The 18,687-nt window shown below is 40.7% G+C and overlaps 1 protein-coding gene across 5 annotated transcripts in view; it reads left to right on the forward strand.

The window, feature by feature from the left end:
* Nucleotides 1–18,687, forward strand: part of NDRG3 (NDRG family member 3) — a 77,376-nt gene that overhangs the window by 33,186 nt on the left and 25,503 nt on the right. For 4 of the 5 annotated variants that reach the window (XM_032350761.1, XM_032350759.1, XM_032350763.1 and 1 more), the window contains 5 exons: nucleotides 10,034–10,139; nucleotides 11,379–11,499; nucleotides 14,125–14,187; nucleotides 15,526–15,586; nucleotides 16,637–16,723. In XM_032350761.1, coding sequence (XP_032206652.1) covers nucleotides 10,034–10,139; nucleotides 11,379–11,499; nucleotides 14,125–14,187; nucleotides 15,526–15,586; nucleotides 16,637–16,723 — 438 coding nt within the window. Of the gene's footprint in view, nucleotides 1–6,400; nucleotides 6,791–10,033; nucleotides 10,140–11,378; nucleotides 11,500–14,124; nucleotides 14,188–15,525; nucleotides 15,587–16,636; nucleotides 16,724–18,687 lie in introns of those variants that run through there. The other variant, XM_032350760.1, reaches the window with a different exon arrangement.

Below are 18,687 nucleotides of genomic sequence, written 5' to 3' on the forward strand. Positions count from 1 at the left end.
ATCTAACTTCAGTTATAGTTTGGATTTAGGTTTAACCAGTTGAATTTGACTATTGTTAATATCTGATATAATTTACCTAGAAGGAGATCATTTAAGAGAGTATAACAGTAAAATTCAAGGTGAAGAATTCCAGAAATAGTATATGTATACTTCTACTTAAAAGTATAAAACTGGCGTGCCTTAGTGGCTCAGTCAGTTAAGTGTCTGTCTTCAGCTCAAGTCATGAACCCAGGGTCCTGGGATCAAGTCCCACATTATCCTCCCTGGTTGGTGGGGAATCTGCGTCTCCCTCTACCCCTCCCCGCCAACTCCTGTGCACATGCATGCTCTCTCAAAAAAAAAAAAAAAAAAAAATCTTTAAAAAAAAAAAAGTATAGAAGCATTGATTATCACCAAATTGAGTACCTCCTCCCCCCAAAAAGAAAAATTACATATAAAAATTTCAGGCTCAGGGTGCCTGGGTGGCTCAGTCAGTTTGGCATCCAACTTTTGATTTCAGCTGAGATTGTGATCTCAGGTTTCTTGGATAGAGCCCCACACTGGGCTCCACACTCAGTGGAGATTCTACTTAGGATTCTCTCTCTCTTCCTTTGCCCTTCCACCCTGCACGCTCTCTTTCTCCCTCCAAAATAAATAAATAAATCTTTTTTAAAAAATTAAATGCTCACTGGGGCACCTGAGTGGCTCAGTCTTTAGGCGTCTGCCATCCACTCCAGTCTTGATCCAGGGGTCCTGGGATCAGGCCCCACATTGGGCTCCCTGCTTCTCCTGCTCCCCCTCCCCCTGCTTGTGTTCCCTCTCTTGCTGTCTCTGTCAAATAAATAAATAAAATAGATTTGTGTGTGTGTGTGCTCCAGGACCCCAGGACCATGACCTGAATGGAAGGCAGACACCTAACAATTTAGCCACCCAGGCACCCCTAAATAAATCTTAAAACAAAAAAACTAAAAAACAATTAACACGCTCACTGAAAAATAAGAAAAAAAAAAAGTAAATCAAAATTACTTGTTATTTCACTTGGGTTGATATTTGTATATATCTAATTTTTTCACACATAAATATCCTAGATATAAATGAATTTAGCTTTAGAAGTATAATTTTGGGGCACCTGAGTGGCTTAGATGGTTGAGCATCTGCCTTTGGCTTAGGTCATGATCTCTAGGTCCTGGAATCAAGCCCCATGTTGGGCTTCAAGCTCAGTGGGGAGTCTGCTTCTCCCTGTCACTCTGCCTCTCCCCCTGCTTGTGCTTTCTCTGTCTCTCAAATGAATAAATAAAATCCTTTAAAAAATGTAATTATGAATGGGGTTTTTTTTTTAATTGAGGTTTAAAAATATTCTGACAAGGGCACCTGGCTGCTCAGTCAGAAGAGTATGTGATTTTTGATCACAGATCACGAGTTTAAGCCCTACCTTGGGTGTAGAGATTACTTAAATAATATTTTTTTTAAATCTGACAAAAACTTAAGCCTTAATATAGTAACATGTTCTGGCCTTGTGAAATCTATGTTTTAGTCATCCTGATACAAATAGAACAGTGTTGAGTGTTTGTCACTGTCTGTCACAGGTTTGAATGTATAGGCCACTTTGTGCTCTAAGAAAAAAGGGGCTCCTGGGTGTCTCAGCTGGTAAGCAACTGCCTTCAGCTCAGGTCATGACCTTAGGGTCCTGGGATCGAGTCCCACATTGGGGCTCCCTGCTCAGCGGGGAGACTGCTTCTCTCTCATCCACTCTCCATGCTTGTGCTCTCTCTGTCTGTCAATAAATAAATAAAATCTTAAAGAATGTAATAATAAAGAAGAAAAAAACCATAGACTGTTCTTTTTTCCTCCTTCCGGCAGGCATCTACAAGTGCTCTTCTACAACCATTCTTGTCCGTCTCTTTGTTAAAGGCTTATGTGATGTTCAAGAGACTGGGGACCACTGGTCAGGATTCTAGCAAACAGGGTTGATAGAAGGCCCAAGAGCTAGGAACTGTGATGTGAGAAGTCTAGAATGTCCTGGTTTCCTGAAGGCACCCCAGAACTATTGGGCATTCTTAGGAGACAAAACAACAGATCCAAAGCCAGCATTGTCACTAAACGGAAAAGCATTCAGCATTGGCATTGGTGTTGACCATTATTATAACTGTGGTATCATATTACCTGAAGCCATTTAATCAGGGCTTCCTTCTGATCTCTGTCTTGCCTAGAAAAATCTTTAAGGCATATTTGATGATGTCCCTGGGAAGTTATCTTGAATCATCAACCAAGCTCACAATTTCAGTCCAAACCACCTTTTTTTGACTCTGTTTTCTTTACTAGTCAAGTATGTGCTCCCCCGCCCCCAATAATTGAAACTGTAATCAGAAGTTTACAGTTTCTCAGGGCACCTTCCTGGCTCAGTTGGTGGAGCCTGTGACTGTTGATCTCAGGGTTGGGAGTTCTAGCTCCACCGTGGGCCTAGAGCTTACTTTAAAAAAAAGGGGGGGGTGTTACAATTTCTCTTGGCTCTTTGATCATCCTAAGTGACTTCATTGATATTTAGCTCCCCTGAGGCAAACGGCAGTTATATATAGATGTAAGATAATGTGGGAAGGGGCAGTTAGAGGTGAATGCTTAGGATTGATGAGAAGGAAAAAAGAGCCTACTGCCAGTTGAAACAATGGATCAGCAGGCTTATTGTCCATTTATCTATATCAGTGCTGCTTAATCCTCCTCTCCTTGTGAGACTGTTTAAAGGTTTAGAATTAGAGCTGAGACAGATGCTATAGCAGTATATATGATATATTGCTTTAAAAAATAACACTATCTTGGGGCATCTGTCTGGCTCAGTTGGTAGAGCACATGACTCTTGACTTGGGGTTGTGAGTTCAAGCCCCACATTCGGTGTAGAGATTACTTAAAAATAAAATCTTAAAAAAATAAAAAATACTTCTATAGCATCAGAAATAAATTTAGAAAATTCAGAAAAGTATAAAGATACAGGTTGCCTATCATCCTACCTAGAGATAACCATATTTTATTATATTTCTTTCCAGTTTTTACTTGTATGTTCTGGTGTATTAAAAGAGTACATGCTCGTAGTTGAATATTTGGAAAACACAGAGAATTATAAAGAACTAGGGGAAAAAACTCATAATCCTATAATCCAGGGACAACTATATTAATGTTTAGTGGCAAGAGAGATTTGGTCTATATATATAATTTTTATAAAAGTAATTTTTAAGTTTATATAGTTGTCAAACTGGATGTACCCCTGTGTCTCCTTTTCTGACATAATATCAGAATACAATCTCTTTTCTATATCATTTTTTTCTACATTATTTTAAAACACTCATAAACAAAATTTCTGATGGATGCCTATTATTTCCTCATTGTCTATACCATAACTTAACTATCCCATTAGTTTTGGAAATCAGATCACTTATAATATGTTCAGTTCACTGAACATTGTCATGCATGAATTTTGTCCACACTTTAGAATATTTCCTTAGATGCATTCTTGGAATGAGCTTATTTAGGGCTCTTGGCATATCTTATCAAATTGTCTTCCCCTTCTACCAGAGGGGTACTCAATAAGTATTAATAGATAGTGAAAGCTGCTGTTTGCCAGGATATACCATTCTTGTAGAAGAGGCTAATAATAGAGTGAACTCATCAGAATGGAGTTCTTGCTCCTAGAATAATCCAGGCATGGCCAAGGGCTGAGTAATTTCATACAAGCTGTTTAATTGCAGTAACTGTTTGAGAGGACTGATTTATAGAACCAAACTGTGAGGACAGGTATTTAGTACTGCATTTCAAATGTATATACGTGACTGCCTCTTCTAAAGGGGTTTCAACAACTTTAAAACTCTTTCTTTTTGAAAAGTTAAAAAATCCTTAAGGTTTATTCATGGTACTACTACTGCAGTTTACTGGGGTGACATACCTGAGGTCATGAAAAGAAAAAGAAAAAGCTACAACAGATAAAAAGACCTCAGGAAGTACATCTAATTGATACTGCATTGCATTAATCATTAAATAGCTTTACTTCTACAGATCACTTGTTGAATGGGCATTGTTACAAAATAAGAATTGTGGGGGGGTGCCTGGGTGGCTCAGTGGGTTAAGCCGCTGCCTTCGGCTCAGGTCATGATCTCAGGGTCCTGGGATCGAGTCCCACATCAGGCTCTCTGCTCAGCAGGGGGCCTGCTTCCCTTCCCCTCTCTCTGCCTGCTTCTCTGTGTACTTGTAATCTCTGTCTGGCAAATAAATAAATAAAATCTTTAAAAAAAAAAATAAGAATTGTGGGAAATAAGTATTCTGAATGTTCTTTCCACAGAAAAGAGGTGTTGGGAGAGATCTGGGATTCAGTTAGCTGCTGCATTCTGTGTTAGAAAGCTTGACCAGCTCCGTGTTCTTTCCTGGCCTTGAAGGATGTGAATGTGGCCCTAGTCTTTCAGCCTCTTGTCCCTGCTTCCTTTATATACACTCCCCACCCTCAGGAAAGCTGAGAATTATTGCTGGCCTACCCTTCTACCTTGTGCTTTTCCTTTCTGGTGGCCTGCCTTCACATTTGCTCCCCTTGAGATGGCCCACCTTTTTTGGTTTGATTTCATCATAGTTGTTTGTGGGCATGGGCAAGGGGGAGAGGTTTAAGTCCTAAGGATATAGGTGACTTTATTACATCACCTAAAGAATCTTACAGGAAATACAAAGTTCCTTTTTATGAGCACCCCATTCTCATTTCCCTTTCCCCCTGTCACTGGAAGGTTTTATTTCCCTGCTGAGCTCTGTCATATCATGGGCACAGTGCCTGCCAACTTCCCCAAACCCACATGCTTCGGTTTAGCAGCCTCATTACTTAAGAGAAGGTCTTTACCTGTAACTCTAGGGAAATGTCCAGGGGTGGATTCTTGTTGGCTTAGTTTACATCACATGTACATTTTTGGACCACGGTGAGTGGCCAGAGGGTAGGGTGTTTGAATTGGCCAGACCTCGACCCCCTCCTACCTGGGCTCTCCTACTTAGAGAGTCAGTGTTCAGGGCTATTGCATGTGGGTTAAATAACCATTCACTCTTTGTCTTCTCACTGTTAACTAAGGCTGTGTGAGGAAGATATGGGAGTTGACTTTGAAGGAAGTAAAGATATGTGCTGACATCTTGTAAAAGAGATTTTCAGATGAAAAACATGATTTGTGAGAAGTCCGAGAGTTGTGGGTGGTTGAAAGTAAAGTAGAAATATTCTGCAAGAGTGTTGACTGAACTGGGCTAAAAGAGGTAAGAGGTAGGAGGGAGAGAGCTGAAACTAGGGTCAGGGAAAGGTGTCATGGAAATTTAAAAAGGAAAAGGTGATCTGTTGATAGGCAGAAGACTGAGTAATCCTGGAGGCAGATTCTTTTACTATGAGAGTAAATGAGGTTATGCAAATGAACCTTATACCACTGCACAGAGGTGTAGTGGTACTATATCAAATAGAGGAAGTATCAAATAGAGGTAGTAGTAGAGGTATTATATCAAAAATTCCTATCTGATAACAAAAACTGTACCCAAGGCTTATAAGTAGTCTGCTTATTAGAAACAGAATAAAATTTCACGCTAACAAAAATGTTGGCATTTTCAGGAGTGTTGTTATGCAACTATTTCAGACTGACAAGGGCATGAAGTGACCAAAAATTAACTGAGTTCAGAGAGATAAGTCAGATTGTGTAATTCTGGTAACAGCACATTTAGCTGAGGGAAGAGGACTCAGAAAAAAGGTGAAAATTTATTATAAAATAAATAGTCACTCAAAACCCAACTCTTGGTTTTGTCTCAGGTCATGATCTCAGGGTCATGAGATCTGGCCGAGTCAGGCCCTGTGCTCAACACAGAGTCTGCTCAAGATTTTCTCTGTGCCTCTCCCTCTGTTCCTCTCCCCAACCCCTTTCTCTGTCTCAAATAAATAAATCTTCAAAAAAAATAATGACAATATCCCAAACCCTTAAATTTTTCTCTCTTTTTTTTTGGTAAGTTTTAAACTCCAGTTAATACAGTGTTTTATTAGTTTCAGGTGTACAATAAAGTGCTTCAACAATTCATATATCACTGGGTGCTCACTACAAGTGCATCCCTTAATCCCCATCACCTGTTTAACCCATCCCCCACACCCCCACAAACTCTTAAATTCTTTAAAAGGCATTTTGTTTGAAAGTTACATTTTTTAAAAAAGATTTTATTTATTTGACAGACAGAGATCCACAAGTAGGCAGAGAGCCAGGCAGAAAGAGGAGGGGGGAAGCAGGCTCCCTGCTGAGCAGAGAGCCTGATTCGGGGCTCGATCCCGGGACCCTGGGATCATGACCTGAGCCAAAGACAGAGGCTTTAACCCACTGAGCCACCCAGGCACCCCAAAAGTTACATTTTTGATTAAGAGGGAGAGGCAGTCCAGGATGAAGAGGGGACCAACATGATTTCAGGTCATTTTATAGCCTGGGGAATAAAGAGATCATGTTCAAGAAGTACGTAGCTTTGGAGATGGTAAATAATCAGAGTGCTGGGAAAGATCTGTGACCAGAGCCTGTTGGACACTACTTGGGCTTTGCCCCTTGAACACAGACTCTCATTGTGTAGTCACATTCTCTAGAATGCTGGGGTGAAGGGTGAGGTAATTAGAAAAACAGCCTGTGAAACAGATGATCATTGACTAAAGCAGAAAGGTGGCAGCAGCATCACCCCTGCAACTGCCTGACCAGAGCCAGGGTCTCTGCATACTCGTCTGTAGATGGAGAGTTCTTCCAGCTATTCAAACACAGAGTCACAAAGGATATATTTGCGAGTCCACGTGGAGGTGAGTGTCTCCTATTTCATATTTTTTATTCTACTAAGAACATTTACATACACATACTTTGAAAATGAAGAGAAACTATATGAGACACTGACAAGCGTTGATCCAAATAGGGCAACCAGATTGACCAATAGGGCCCAGGAGTGGTCCATGAATACTTTGGTCATACAATTTGAGGGTTTCTAATGGGGAGGTAGGGACTAAGATCTCCCTAAAAGGTTGAAATCTTATACGGATCCAGTTTTAACCATGAATTTCTCCAGATTATGAGGTGATGACAAGAGTAGTTACTTTGCCTTGTTCCCTCATCTGCTTATACTGTGTGTGTGTGTGTGTTTTATCCCATTTGTTATATCACCCTTTTCATCATCCTTCTCCTGAACTTCCCTGACAGCTTACTATCCCCCGCCCCACTGAACTCCCCTACATGCTCTCTTCATCAATTACCTGGCCTTGGGAGGTCCTGCTAGCCTGAGGGCCAAGCGTTATCTGTATTTTCCCCTCCATCCTCAGTACCACAGCTAAGGCCAAGCTGGAGTATTTTAGTAAAACTCTACTGAATATTTGTATATGATAGAATGAAGGCTCCGGCAAGCTGACAGATTGTTGGGCATTTTCTTCAACTTGGGTTCTCTTGTAATGTCACCCATCTGGCAGAAGCCAGTTTCTCCTTTTCTCTCTCAAGAAGTAAAACATGGGAGGAGAGACGGTAGTAGAATATGAGAGGGATCAAAGCCTCCCCGAGTTCCCTTTCTGAATCTGTCACCTCCCAAAAGGAAACAAAATCTCAAAGTTCGGGTACATTCCTTCTCCAAGTTTTTATACTTGAAATATATGTATGTAAACTTGTAATCTGTATAGTGTTGCTTTTTAAAAAATTTGCATTAAGTGGTATATACATACCCTTCTCCTTTTCTACTTAGCATTATGTTTTCAAGATTTTCTGTCTATTAATGCTTGTAGTTCCAGTTCATTCATTTTAATTTGTATTTCATTATACGAATATATCATAATTTCTCAGTTTTCCTATTGATACTTAGGTTATTTCCAACTTTATTGACATTATAAATACGGCTGCGATGTACGCCTTTATCTATATCTTTTTGTGTGTATGACCATGTTTGAGAATATGGGGTAGACACCTCTTAACTTTACTAGACATTGCAGAATTGTTCTCCAGCGTAGTTGCTCCAGTTTCCATGCCTGCCAGCAGTGTATGAGAGTTCTTATTTCTCTGTATCTCAGTCAACACTTGGTGTTATCTGACTTAAAAGTTTTGCCATTCTGACATGTGAAATGGCATCTCATTAAATTTAATTCGCACTTTCCTGATTACTAACAGAGTTAATGTCTTTTTTCTCTATTTTCTATCACAGTTTCCTATTTCTTTCCTAGCACTTACCACATGCTATTATTATGGGTTGGTTGATTTGTGTGTTTATGACCTGCCATCCTGTTTAGAACGTAATCTCTGGGAGAACAGGGATCACAACTCTCCTGTTCACTGTTTTATCCCCAGACCTCAATCCAGGGTCTGGTAGTAGGGATTCAATAACTAGTTGTTTAGTGAAGGAACCTGCTAGTGGAAGAGGTGGGGGGGGGGGCCTTCCTTGGTAAGTCTCTTATGGTAAGTCTTCTGTTACTATAAGAGAAATGCTTGTACAGTAACTGGAATTTTTTCCTTTATATTCCTCCCATCCAAACCCTATACTTTCTTTCATAGCCAGTTCGAAGTATCTGATTCTTTCCTTCATTTCTTATATCCCCTTTCCAAGCCTTCTGAACAGGCTGGAATAGAAGGTAGCAGAAATAGAGAATCATAGAAATAGCCATTCATAGTTTGATTTGATAGAGATTATCTGCTCCAGCCTGGGGCCTATGATTTGAAATATGCTGATACTGAATTAGCCTATGATTATTTTATGCCACACATCAGAGAAGAGACCAAAGTTCTGATGAGGTTCATAATTAGATTAGGTAAGAAATTAAGTTGGAAGCCCTTTGCCTTTGTTGGGATTCTTATTGAAAGAATTAATCTTACTCGAACTACTATCAGACTCTCTGAGATAGGTGAGGACTTCATCAGCAGAAGATCACTAGGCTAGACATGGTAATTTTTTACTTTTGAGAAATACAGACATCAAAGAGGACTAGAATAAATCTCAGTGACTTTTTTATAGTTCCCTTTTTTCCTACCAAGTTACTCTTATTGCTGGTCCTGGTAGCTCCAGTTGCATCTTGTTCCAGCTTTATTTAGTTCCTGAGTTCTGTTCTGACTACATGTTAAACTACTCATTGCCTTGATTAGGATTCTTTGGGGGTGCAGGGAACAAGCCCACCCAAGATAGCTTAAACCAGACACAAACCAGGAATGTCTCAGAAATTAGGAGCACAGACAGCTAGAACCGAGAATTAGAGCAATGGAAATATCTACTAAAAACTCCCAAGTAGGATGCCTGGGTGGCTCAGTTGGTTAAGCATCCAACTCTTGATCTCAACTCAGGTCTTGATCTCAGGGTTGTGAGTTCAAGCCCCCTCCACATCAGTGTGGAGCCTACTTAAAAATAAAATAAATAAAATATCCCAAGTTTGCTTCTCTTTTCAAGAGAAAACCAGGCCAAGGATAAAATCTTAATCCCAATTACAAATTCTCAGGGAAGGATGCATACCCAGCATGGACCAGATACCTGCCTGTCTCCAGAAAGACATGACCATAAGGTTACTTCTACAAACATGGCAGCCAAGATCCACTACTGTAATATGTGGATAATAAAGGACAGCACCTGCCAGAGGGGAAAAGATGTTAGGCAGAGGCATTCACAGATGTCTACTGAGTTTATCAGTTGCTGAATATCAGTTTGGAGGCTCTGAAACCTAGCAGCTCCTTATCTTCTGCTTCCTTAACTTTTCTTCCCCCCAAGTCTTACTGGCCTCTTACCCAGCCTGCTGTTCTAATTTTCATAGCCCCTTGTAAGCGTATTCTTAACAGATCTCTGACTGCCCTCACTTAAGATATGAAATTTATGGTTGAGACAGTATATTTTTTCCCTCGTTTGAGTATTTATCTCAAAGGAATTAGAAAGTGGGGATATTCTGTGTACTATAACATCTCTCTGGTATGGCTTAAGTCCAGTGATGTGTCCCACCCCAGCAAGTGAGAAATAGCAGTAAATAGGTATCGTGGAACTTTGGCCACCTGAGAAGTTCATTCTGCTTTTGCTGAGACCATACGTTCTCTTGTTACAGGAACATGACATAGAAACAACTCATGGTGTGGTCCATGTCACCATCAGAGGCCTACCAAAGGGAAACAGACCAGTTATTCTGACATACCATGACATTGGCCTCAATCGTATGTATTTGATTTTATACCTTCCCCTTTTATTTTAATACTTGATCTTTGTGTATTTATTTTTAAAAAGAAGAAATCCCAGTATTCTAACAGCACAGGTTTTTTCTTTTCTGTCTTATCCTTCCCCTCTTCATTGCTACACATGTTAATGGCAGAATTAAGTTGTCTAGGAACTGGTCAGAAGAATGTGTTTGGGGGATACTGGAATTATATCTCATCTTTGTGTCTTAACTGCTAAAGGATGAACCGGTTAAGACAGTAGAACTGAGGGGCGCCTGGTTGGCTCATTGGCAAAACTTGCAGTTCTTGATCTTGGAGTCGTGAGTGTGAGCCCCACGTTAGGCACAGAGATTACTTTAAAAATAAAAAAATAAAGTGTGTCTCTTAAAAAAAAAAAAGGTAGAACTGAAATCAGTTGTTTATTTTGTTTAAATCTATACTACTTTGGTTTTTTTCATATTTCAAGTAAGAAAATCCAAGGTTTGAACTTAACTTTGTTGTGAGCTCTTCGATGAATTAATAAAAGTATTCTTCTATGGCCTGTCATCAGTGATTTTAAGTGGACTTTTCTAGATGGTCTTATAAGATTTTGGCCCTAGCCACATGCTCAGAGCCTGTACTTGTGTTTTGTCCCATGCTTCTCTAGCTTTCCAAGGTGGCCTACATTTGAGGCCGCAGTCTAGTGCTGAAGCTTTTGTAACCTCTTTTGCATGAGAAGATTTAAACAGTTATGCTAATAGGATAGAATTTGAAGCAGCAGCCCCTTTCTACACCCCAGCAAGTTTGCCAAGAGACAGTGTTCCACTGGGTGAATCTAAGCAATGCAGGGTTCTAGCCAGGTTCTTGGAATATAGTCAGTGTCTCTGTGTCAGATGGAGGAATAAGGTGCATGAGAAATGATAACATATGGATGCAAGATTATTTTGTGCAATACCAGAATTGGTTTTTATTTTGTAGACATCGTGTAGAATTGAGAATTCACTGTTTTTTTCAGATCACTGAGATGTCTGGTGTTAAGCCTTTAGGGCTGCTTAAATCATATTGTTCAGACACCTCCTTTTAGTAGAACAGTGATGAAAAGGGAGTAAAAGGGGGGAAAAGGAGTGAAAGAGGCGATGTTATGGAATTAATTGAGTCAAGGAAAACTGGAGAGAAATGGAGAGGACTTTTATGTACAGTCTGTTGAAAATCAGGGAGAGACAGAGAACATGTGACTTATGTGTATTTTTACTCTTGCAGATAAATCCTGTTTCAATGCATTCTTTAACTTTGAAGATATGCAAGAGATCACCCAGCACTTCGCTGTCTGTCACGTGGATGCCCCAGGCCAGCAGGAAGGTGCACCCTCTTTCCCAACAGGGTAAGGCCACAGGCAAGATCTTCCGGAAGGCATGCATTCGGAAGCGCAATTGACTGAGCGCCAATGGGAGAAGTAGCTTTGATTTTAGCATAGCCTAGGGGTTATACTAATCAACCAACCATCCTCCCTGTTTCTCTCCTTGCTCTGAGAACTGTTATGTACAGTCTGTTGAGGAAAACTGCATGTTTTCCTATATCCAGGAATCGTTCTCCATTGATGGGACTCTGTCTCCCTGTCATTGCAAGCCTTAAGTGTCTGAGACACCCACTTCTTGCTGTCTTTTATCTGTCCGCTTCATCATGTTTTTAAAATCTGTCATTTCTCTGTCTCTCCCTGAAACTTCCAACTTCCGAGGCCCAAACTCCAATCCCTCTGAGTTTCCTGGGAACTCCTCCTCAACCTTAGCTCCCGGTCTGGTGACAGGAATTTGAATATTTTTTATCCATTTTTTCGGAGAAGCTGCCCTATCGGCTAGAGATGCATTTTGAGAAGACCTGGCGCTCTTGGCCTCATCCTAAACCTGCTTTGGATGGCGGACTCAGTCTCCCTCACTCTTCTCTGGACATTGTAATTATTGAGAAGACCTTGGGAGGAGGAGTGAAAACACAGGCTGTGGAATGCTGATTTTTCCCCTTTTCCTTGGTTCCTCTCCAGAGCTGCCTCTGCCAGTGACTTGTCAAACAGACCATTGAGGATGAATAAGAGCTAACTAACCCTTACATGAGACTTGAGTGGCATTCCTTACACTGCTTTCAACGCTTCACATTTATTAAGTCATTTAACCCTCAGACCTATGGGACAGATTTACTATTATTCCTATTTTACAAGTGAGGAAACTGAGGCCCAGAGATATTAATTAACTTGGCCAAGATTATATAACAAATAAGTAGCAGAGCTGGAATTTTAACTTAGGCAGTCTGGCTCCAGAAGCTATGTTATTGACTAATCCAGGCTATACTGTCTCTCAAATACAAATTGGCCAGTGACTAGCATATATCAAACAACATTTAGATTCAGTTCCTTTTTTCTGTTTTGTGCACAAATGGTTCAAGAGCACTTCACTGCTTAAAAAGTGTTTCAAGCAGAGGCAGGCTGACTTCTCTGTCAGATACAGAGTAAATCCTGCCTCATATGTAGGAAGTTGTCTTAAGATCTCTTTCCATCTCTGCTTCTGTAATCTCTGTGGGTGCTCCCTTCTTTTCTTGGGTTCTAAGTCTGAATCAATTCCTGGGTTTGTCTGACCATCTTAGAATACAGGGGTTCATATCATATACCAGATTCAGAAGCAATAAAGTAACTGTGTTATCTTATGCCTGAGTAAAGCAAATCAGCATTCACGATGAGGAGTCCAGAATCTGTGACTAGGTGGTTGGGCCCAGTAAGACTTTGTTTTTGCCTTTAGCAGCCTGGATATAAGCTGCAGACCAAGAGCCACTTCTTCAGTTGACTTTTATTGCTGGAAGTTTACTGAGCCTCAATCCTGGTTAAAGTGATTGTTAGGGATTTGGAAATACCATGGGAAAGAGCCGTATTACCTGCTTTTTTCAAGTGGCTTCCTCTGGTCCCAGAAACTTCTCTTTAGAATATGGAGACACATGGGTTCTTCTCCTTCTTAGCATGGAAGTCATAGAGAGTTGCACAGCATGTCACAATCATGTCCACACATTATCTCCTTTCAGCCTTTGGTAAAAGAGAATGCTTTGGGGTGCCTGGGTGGCTCAGTGGGTTAAGCCTCTGCCTTTAGCTCAGGTCATGACCTCAGGGTCCTGGGATCGAGCTCTGCATCGGGCTCTTTGCTCAGTGGGGAGCCTGCTTCCCCCTCTCTCTCTGCCTGCCTCTCTGCCTGCTTGTGATTTCTTTCTTTGTCAAATAAATAAATAAAATCTTTTTTAAAAAAGAGAGAGAGAGGGGCGCCTGGGTGGCTCAGTGGGTTAAGCCTCTGCCTTTAGCTCAGGTCATGACCTCAGGGTCCTGGGATCGAGCTCTGCATCGGGCTCTTTGCTCAGTGGGGAGCCTGCTTCCCCCTCTCTCTCTGCCTGCCTCTCTGCCTGCTTGTGATTTCTTTCTTTGTCAAATAAATAAATAAAATCTTTTTTAAAAAAGAGAGAGAGAGGGGCGCCTGGGTGGCTCAGTGGGTCGAAGCCTCTGCCTTCAGCTCGGGTCATGGTCCCAGGGTCCTGGGATCAAGCCCCGCATGGGGCTCTCTGCTCAGCGGGGAGCCTGCTTCCTCCTCTCTCTCTGCCTGCCTCTCTGCCTGCTTGTGATCTCTGTCTGTCCAATGAATGAGTAAAGTCTTTGAAAAAAAAAAAAAGAGAGAGAGAGAGAGCTTTTATTTATTTATATTTTTAAAAGATTTTATTTAATTATTTGACACAGAGAGAGAATACAAGCAGGGGGAGTGGGAGAGGGAGAAGCAGGCTTCCCACTGAGCAGGGAGCCCAATGTGGGGCTTGATCCCAGGACCTTGGGATCATGGCCTGAGCTGAAGGCAGACATTTAACGACTGAGCCACCCGGGCGCCCCAAGAGAATGCTTTTATCTAAGAATCCTATAGTCTTTTAGCTGTTCTTGTGATTGGGAAATATGGGTGCCTTCTAAGTCAGGAGGTATCCTTCTGAATTTCAGGTACCAGTACCCCACAATGGATGAGCTGGCTGAAATGCTGCCTCCTGTTCTTACCCACTTAAGGTAGGTTTATTTTTCAGTTCTTTCACACAACTTTTGACTTTATACCATGTATCTGATCTTGGGGCTATGATGCTGAGCAAATGGAATAGTCACTGTCCTAATGGACAGTGTCCTTCTTACATCTTAGTGGGAAGAATAATTAACAACAAATAAGCCAACATACAATCACAAATAAAGTGCTATAAGAGAAGTCAGTGAGGGTGATGTTAGAGAAGGGTCAGGTTCACAGAGATAAGGCTAGCTGGGCAGTGCATCTCTAAGAAGTTGTCATCTAGGCTGAGACCAAAACAGAGAGCCAGGGCAAGATGATTCCAGACAGGAGGAATAATATTTTCTAAACCAAATAAGCAAGTAGGAGAAAGGCATGGAGTGAAATTTGAGAAACAGGCAAGGGCCAGATTACACAGTGTATCACAGTTCAGGTAAGAATTTGGGATTTTATTCAAAAGCTATAGATATAGATATAGAAGGTTTTAAGCAGGGGACTGATAGCAGTTTTGTCTTTTATTATTTATTTATTTTAGTTTCAGGTATAGAATTTAATTAAAAATGGATTGGATAAGAACGCATTAAATTTACTTTTTTTTTCAATTTGGTACTTTTAAAATGATCACTCTAAGTATAAAAGTTGCATTTCAATAAAGCTGTTTACTTTTTAAATTTATTTTTAATATTTTTAAAGACCCGTTTATTTTAGAGGTAGGGGAGGGGCTCAGGGAGAGGAAAAGGGAAAGAGAATCTACAAGCTAACTCCCTCGCTGAGCATGGAGCCAGAAGTAGGACTCCATCCCAAGACACTGAGATCACTACCTGGGCAGGAACCAAGTTAGACACTTAACTGACTATACCACCCAGGCATCCCAAGCTGTTTACATTCTTAAAAAAGATTACTCTAGCTATGGAGAGAATGGGTTGGAGAGGAGTAAAAAAGAAAAGCAGGGAGACCTTTAAACTATTACAGCAGTCAGGCAAGAGGTAATGATTGCTGGAGTACTGGATGCCCTCAGGGGAATGCAGTGAAGTAGATAGAGATAGGAAGGAAATATTTTGGAGGTAGACTTTATAGGACTTGCTATTGGGTTGGACATGGAGGTGATAGGAAAGGAAACTGTTAGACTCCCAGGTTTTAGTCCTATTTCATTTAATCCATAAAATCAACTTAGAAGTAGGTAGTTGTATCCTTTTATAGTTGGGGAACTGAGGCTCAAAATTAGAGAAATGTGACCAAGTTCCAGAATCCATTAAGCATCAGAGCAAGTTGAACCCAGTTGTATTTTTTCCATTTGTCACCTTCAAATAAGTTAACCTTATTGGTGTTACTTATATCCCCTTTCATAGTCTGAAAAGCATCATCGGGATTGGAGTCGGAGCTGGAGCTTACATCCTCAGCAGATTTGCAGTAAGTACATAGAGGATTAGTCTCGATAGCCTTGAGACACTGCCTAGGTCACAGTTCTACTTCTGTGTTAGTTACCAGGTACTTCTGTAGGTCTTATGTAAGTTTTTCTGTAAATTCTGTGAATAGCAGATATAGGTTTGTATATAAAACTCTGTTTTGTACTTATAGTACCTGAAAAATCACAAACGAGCAGTACATCGGTAAATTCTTTGAGAGAACTTACGGAATTTTGTGCACCATTAAACTTTTGTAAGAGCTCGTGGTGGTATGGTTCACATACACTATAATGTTAATTAAAAAGTTAGAATATAGATCCACATCGTTTGTCATAGGCATAGGAAAGGACTACCAAAATATTAATAGGGATTGATGTTGTGTGGTTAAGTATTAGGAGGTTTTATTTCCTAATTTTTATAATTTCTGTTTATCAGATTTTCTATAGTGAGTATAATCAGTGTAACCAGAGGCCAGGAGAATAAACTAGAGAGTTTTGAGTGTACACAGAAATGTTTGTATTGATTTCTATTTAAGAAATAGAAATTATGAAATTTTTCAAATGCCTCTTGAGTGTGGCAGGGTGGTATCACCCATTCATGTGGTTTCTAAAAAAAAAAAAAAAAAAAAAAAAACTAGAAGCTTCTTTTGGGGACAAGGGCATATGAGTGTGAAATTCATTTGTCTAAGCCTCAGCAGCTCCTTATGCCAAGTAGTTCCACGGGTACTTTCCCAGCAGAGGAGACCCGCCATGAGCTAATCAACTGCAGAGATGCCAAGTGCCTTCCTCTGCTGCAGAAATAAATATCCTGTCTCCTTACAGATCCTTGCAAGGCAAGATCATTCGACCGTACTTTAGGGAACTGGTTTTCCAGTTGCTAAGTCAGTCTTTAAGAGCAATTTTTCCAAATACTCTTCCTACCACCTTGCTGAAGTCTTACTTTCAAATCTAAGGCATTATGGCATAATGCATAAGAAATGATTAACCGTGTTCCAATTTTTTAAAAGAATGCTGGGAGTGGAACTTTGACACATTGGCTTTGTCTCCTGTTTCAGCTCAATCATCCGGAGCTCGTGGAAGGCCTTGTGCTCATTAACGTTGACCCTTGTGCTAAAGGCTGGATTGACTGGGCAGCTTCCAAAGTAAGCACCAAATGGTATTCATTGGCTCATCTTGGTCCCTTCTCAAAATGTCTCACTTTTATTTTTATTTTTTCATTGAAGTATATCCAGTTAAAGGCAAAAACCTATAAGTATACAGCTTGATGAACGTAATGACATATGTAATTGCCACTCAGTCAATATGTAGACTATTTCCACCTCCGAGGATTCCCTTGTGCCTTTTCTTTAGTTAATACGTCCTCTTTTTCCTAGATACAGCTGCTATTCTGATGTCTATCACCATAGTTAGGTTTTCTCTATTCTTTATATAATTAGAATGATAGAATATATATTCATTTGTGTCTGGCTGTTTTCAGTGTTGTCAGTGATCCCCCTTCTTGTTAGGTGTAGTGGTAGTTCATTTTATTTTATTGTTTATTTATTTATTTACTTAGGGGGAGAGAGATGGAGAGGGACAAAAGAAGCTGGGGGTGGTAAGAATCTTAAGCAGACTCCACACCCAGCACAGAGCCCAATGCGGGGCTTGATCTCACAACCGTAAGATCATGACTTGAGCTGAAATTAAGAGTCAGATGCTCAACTAACTGAGCTGCCCAGGTGCCCCTACATATGTTTTTAATTCTTCTTTAGTAGTCTGTGATGTGAATAGACAGGATGAGTTGTTTGTTATTTGGTTATTATGAATAAAGTTCCTGTGCACATTCTTTTACATGTCTCTCAGTAGACCTACATATTTGTTTCCTTTGGCTCTGTACCTAGAAGTGGAATTTCTGGGTCATAGGTGCAGTTGTCTGTCTTGCTTCGGTAGCTACAATGTTCCCAAGTATTTGGCCAGCTAGCCTACCAGCAGTGTATGAAAGTTTCAGTTGTTCCACATCCTCACTAACATTTGGTAGTCATTTTAATTTTTATAAAACAGGAGCAGTTTTATTTGTAATATTTTTTTGTTTGTACACACACACACACACACACACACACACACACACACACACTATATTCACCAAAATAGCTTTAGTTATTAAAAAACAACTTTTGGGGGCACCTGGGTGGCTTAGTTGGCTGAGCATCCAACTCTTGATCTCAGCTTAGGTCTTGGTCTTGGAAGCACTGCATTGCCCATCTCAGTAGCCCAGCATGGAGCCTACTTAAAAAAAACAACAACAACAGGGGTGCCTGGGTGGCTCAGTGGGTTAAAGCCTCTGCCTTGGGCTCGGGTCACAATCCCAGGGACCTGGGATGGAGCCCCACATCGGGCTCTCTGCTCGGCAGGGAGCCTGCTTCCTCCTCTATCTCTCTCTCTACCTGCCTCTCTGCCAACTTGTGATCTCTATCTGTTAAATAAAAACAACAACAACAGAAAACAGGCAGGAGAGTGTGCCTGGGTGGCTCAGTCAGTTGGGCATCTGCCCTTGGCTCGGGTCATGGGTATCCCAGGGTCCTGGGATCAAGCCCTTCATCAGGCTCCCTGCTCCCTGGGGAGTCTGCTTCTCCTTCTCCCTCTGCCCTTACCCCCTGCTCATTCTCTTTCTTTCAAATAAATAAATAAAAATCTTTTTAAAAAAAAGGAGGGGGTAAACAAAACCCTAATTTTTAATTATACCATCTTTTTTTGTTTTAAATGAGGCTTATGGGTAAATAATGCTGGGTTTTAATTGTATTTCCGTAAGGGCCCATGATGTTTGAGTACCTTTTCTGAAACTTACTGGCCATTTCAGTATCCTCTAAGGAAGTGACTGTTCATGGCCTTTGCTCTTTTTCCTTAATCCGATTGCTAGTCTTTTTCTTACTGATCTGTAAGAGTTCTTTCCATATTTTGCATTAAAAAAAAAAAAAAAGATTTATTTATTTATTTATCTGACAGAGAGAAATCACAAGTAGGCAGAGAGGCAGGCAGAGAGAGGCGGGGATGCAGGCTCCCCGCCGAGCAGAGAGCCCAATGTGGGGCTCCATCCCAGGACCCTGAGATCATGACCCAAGCCAAAGGC

Source organism: Mustela erminea, chromosome 7, assembly GCF_009829155.1.
Source record: "Mustela erminea isolate mMusErm1 chromosome 7, mMusErm1.Pri, whole genome shotgun sequence".
Taxonomy (NCBI): Eukaryota; Metazoa; Chordata; class Mammalia; order Carnivora; family Mustelidae; genus Mustela; species Mustela erminea.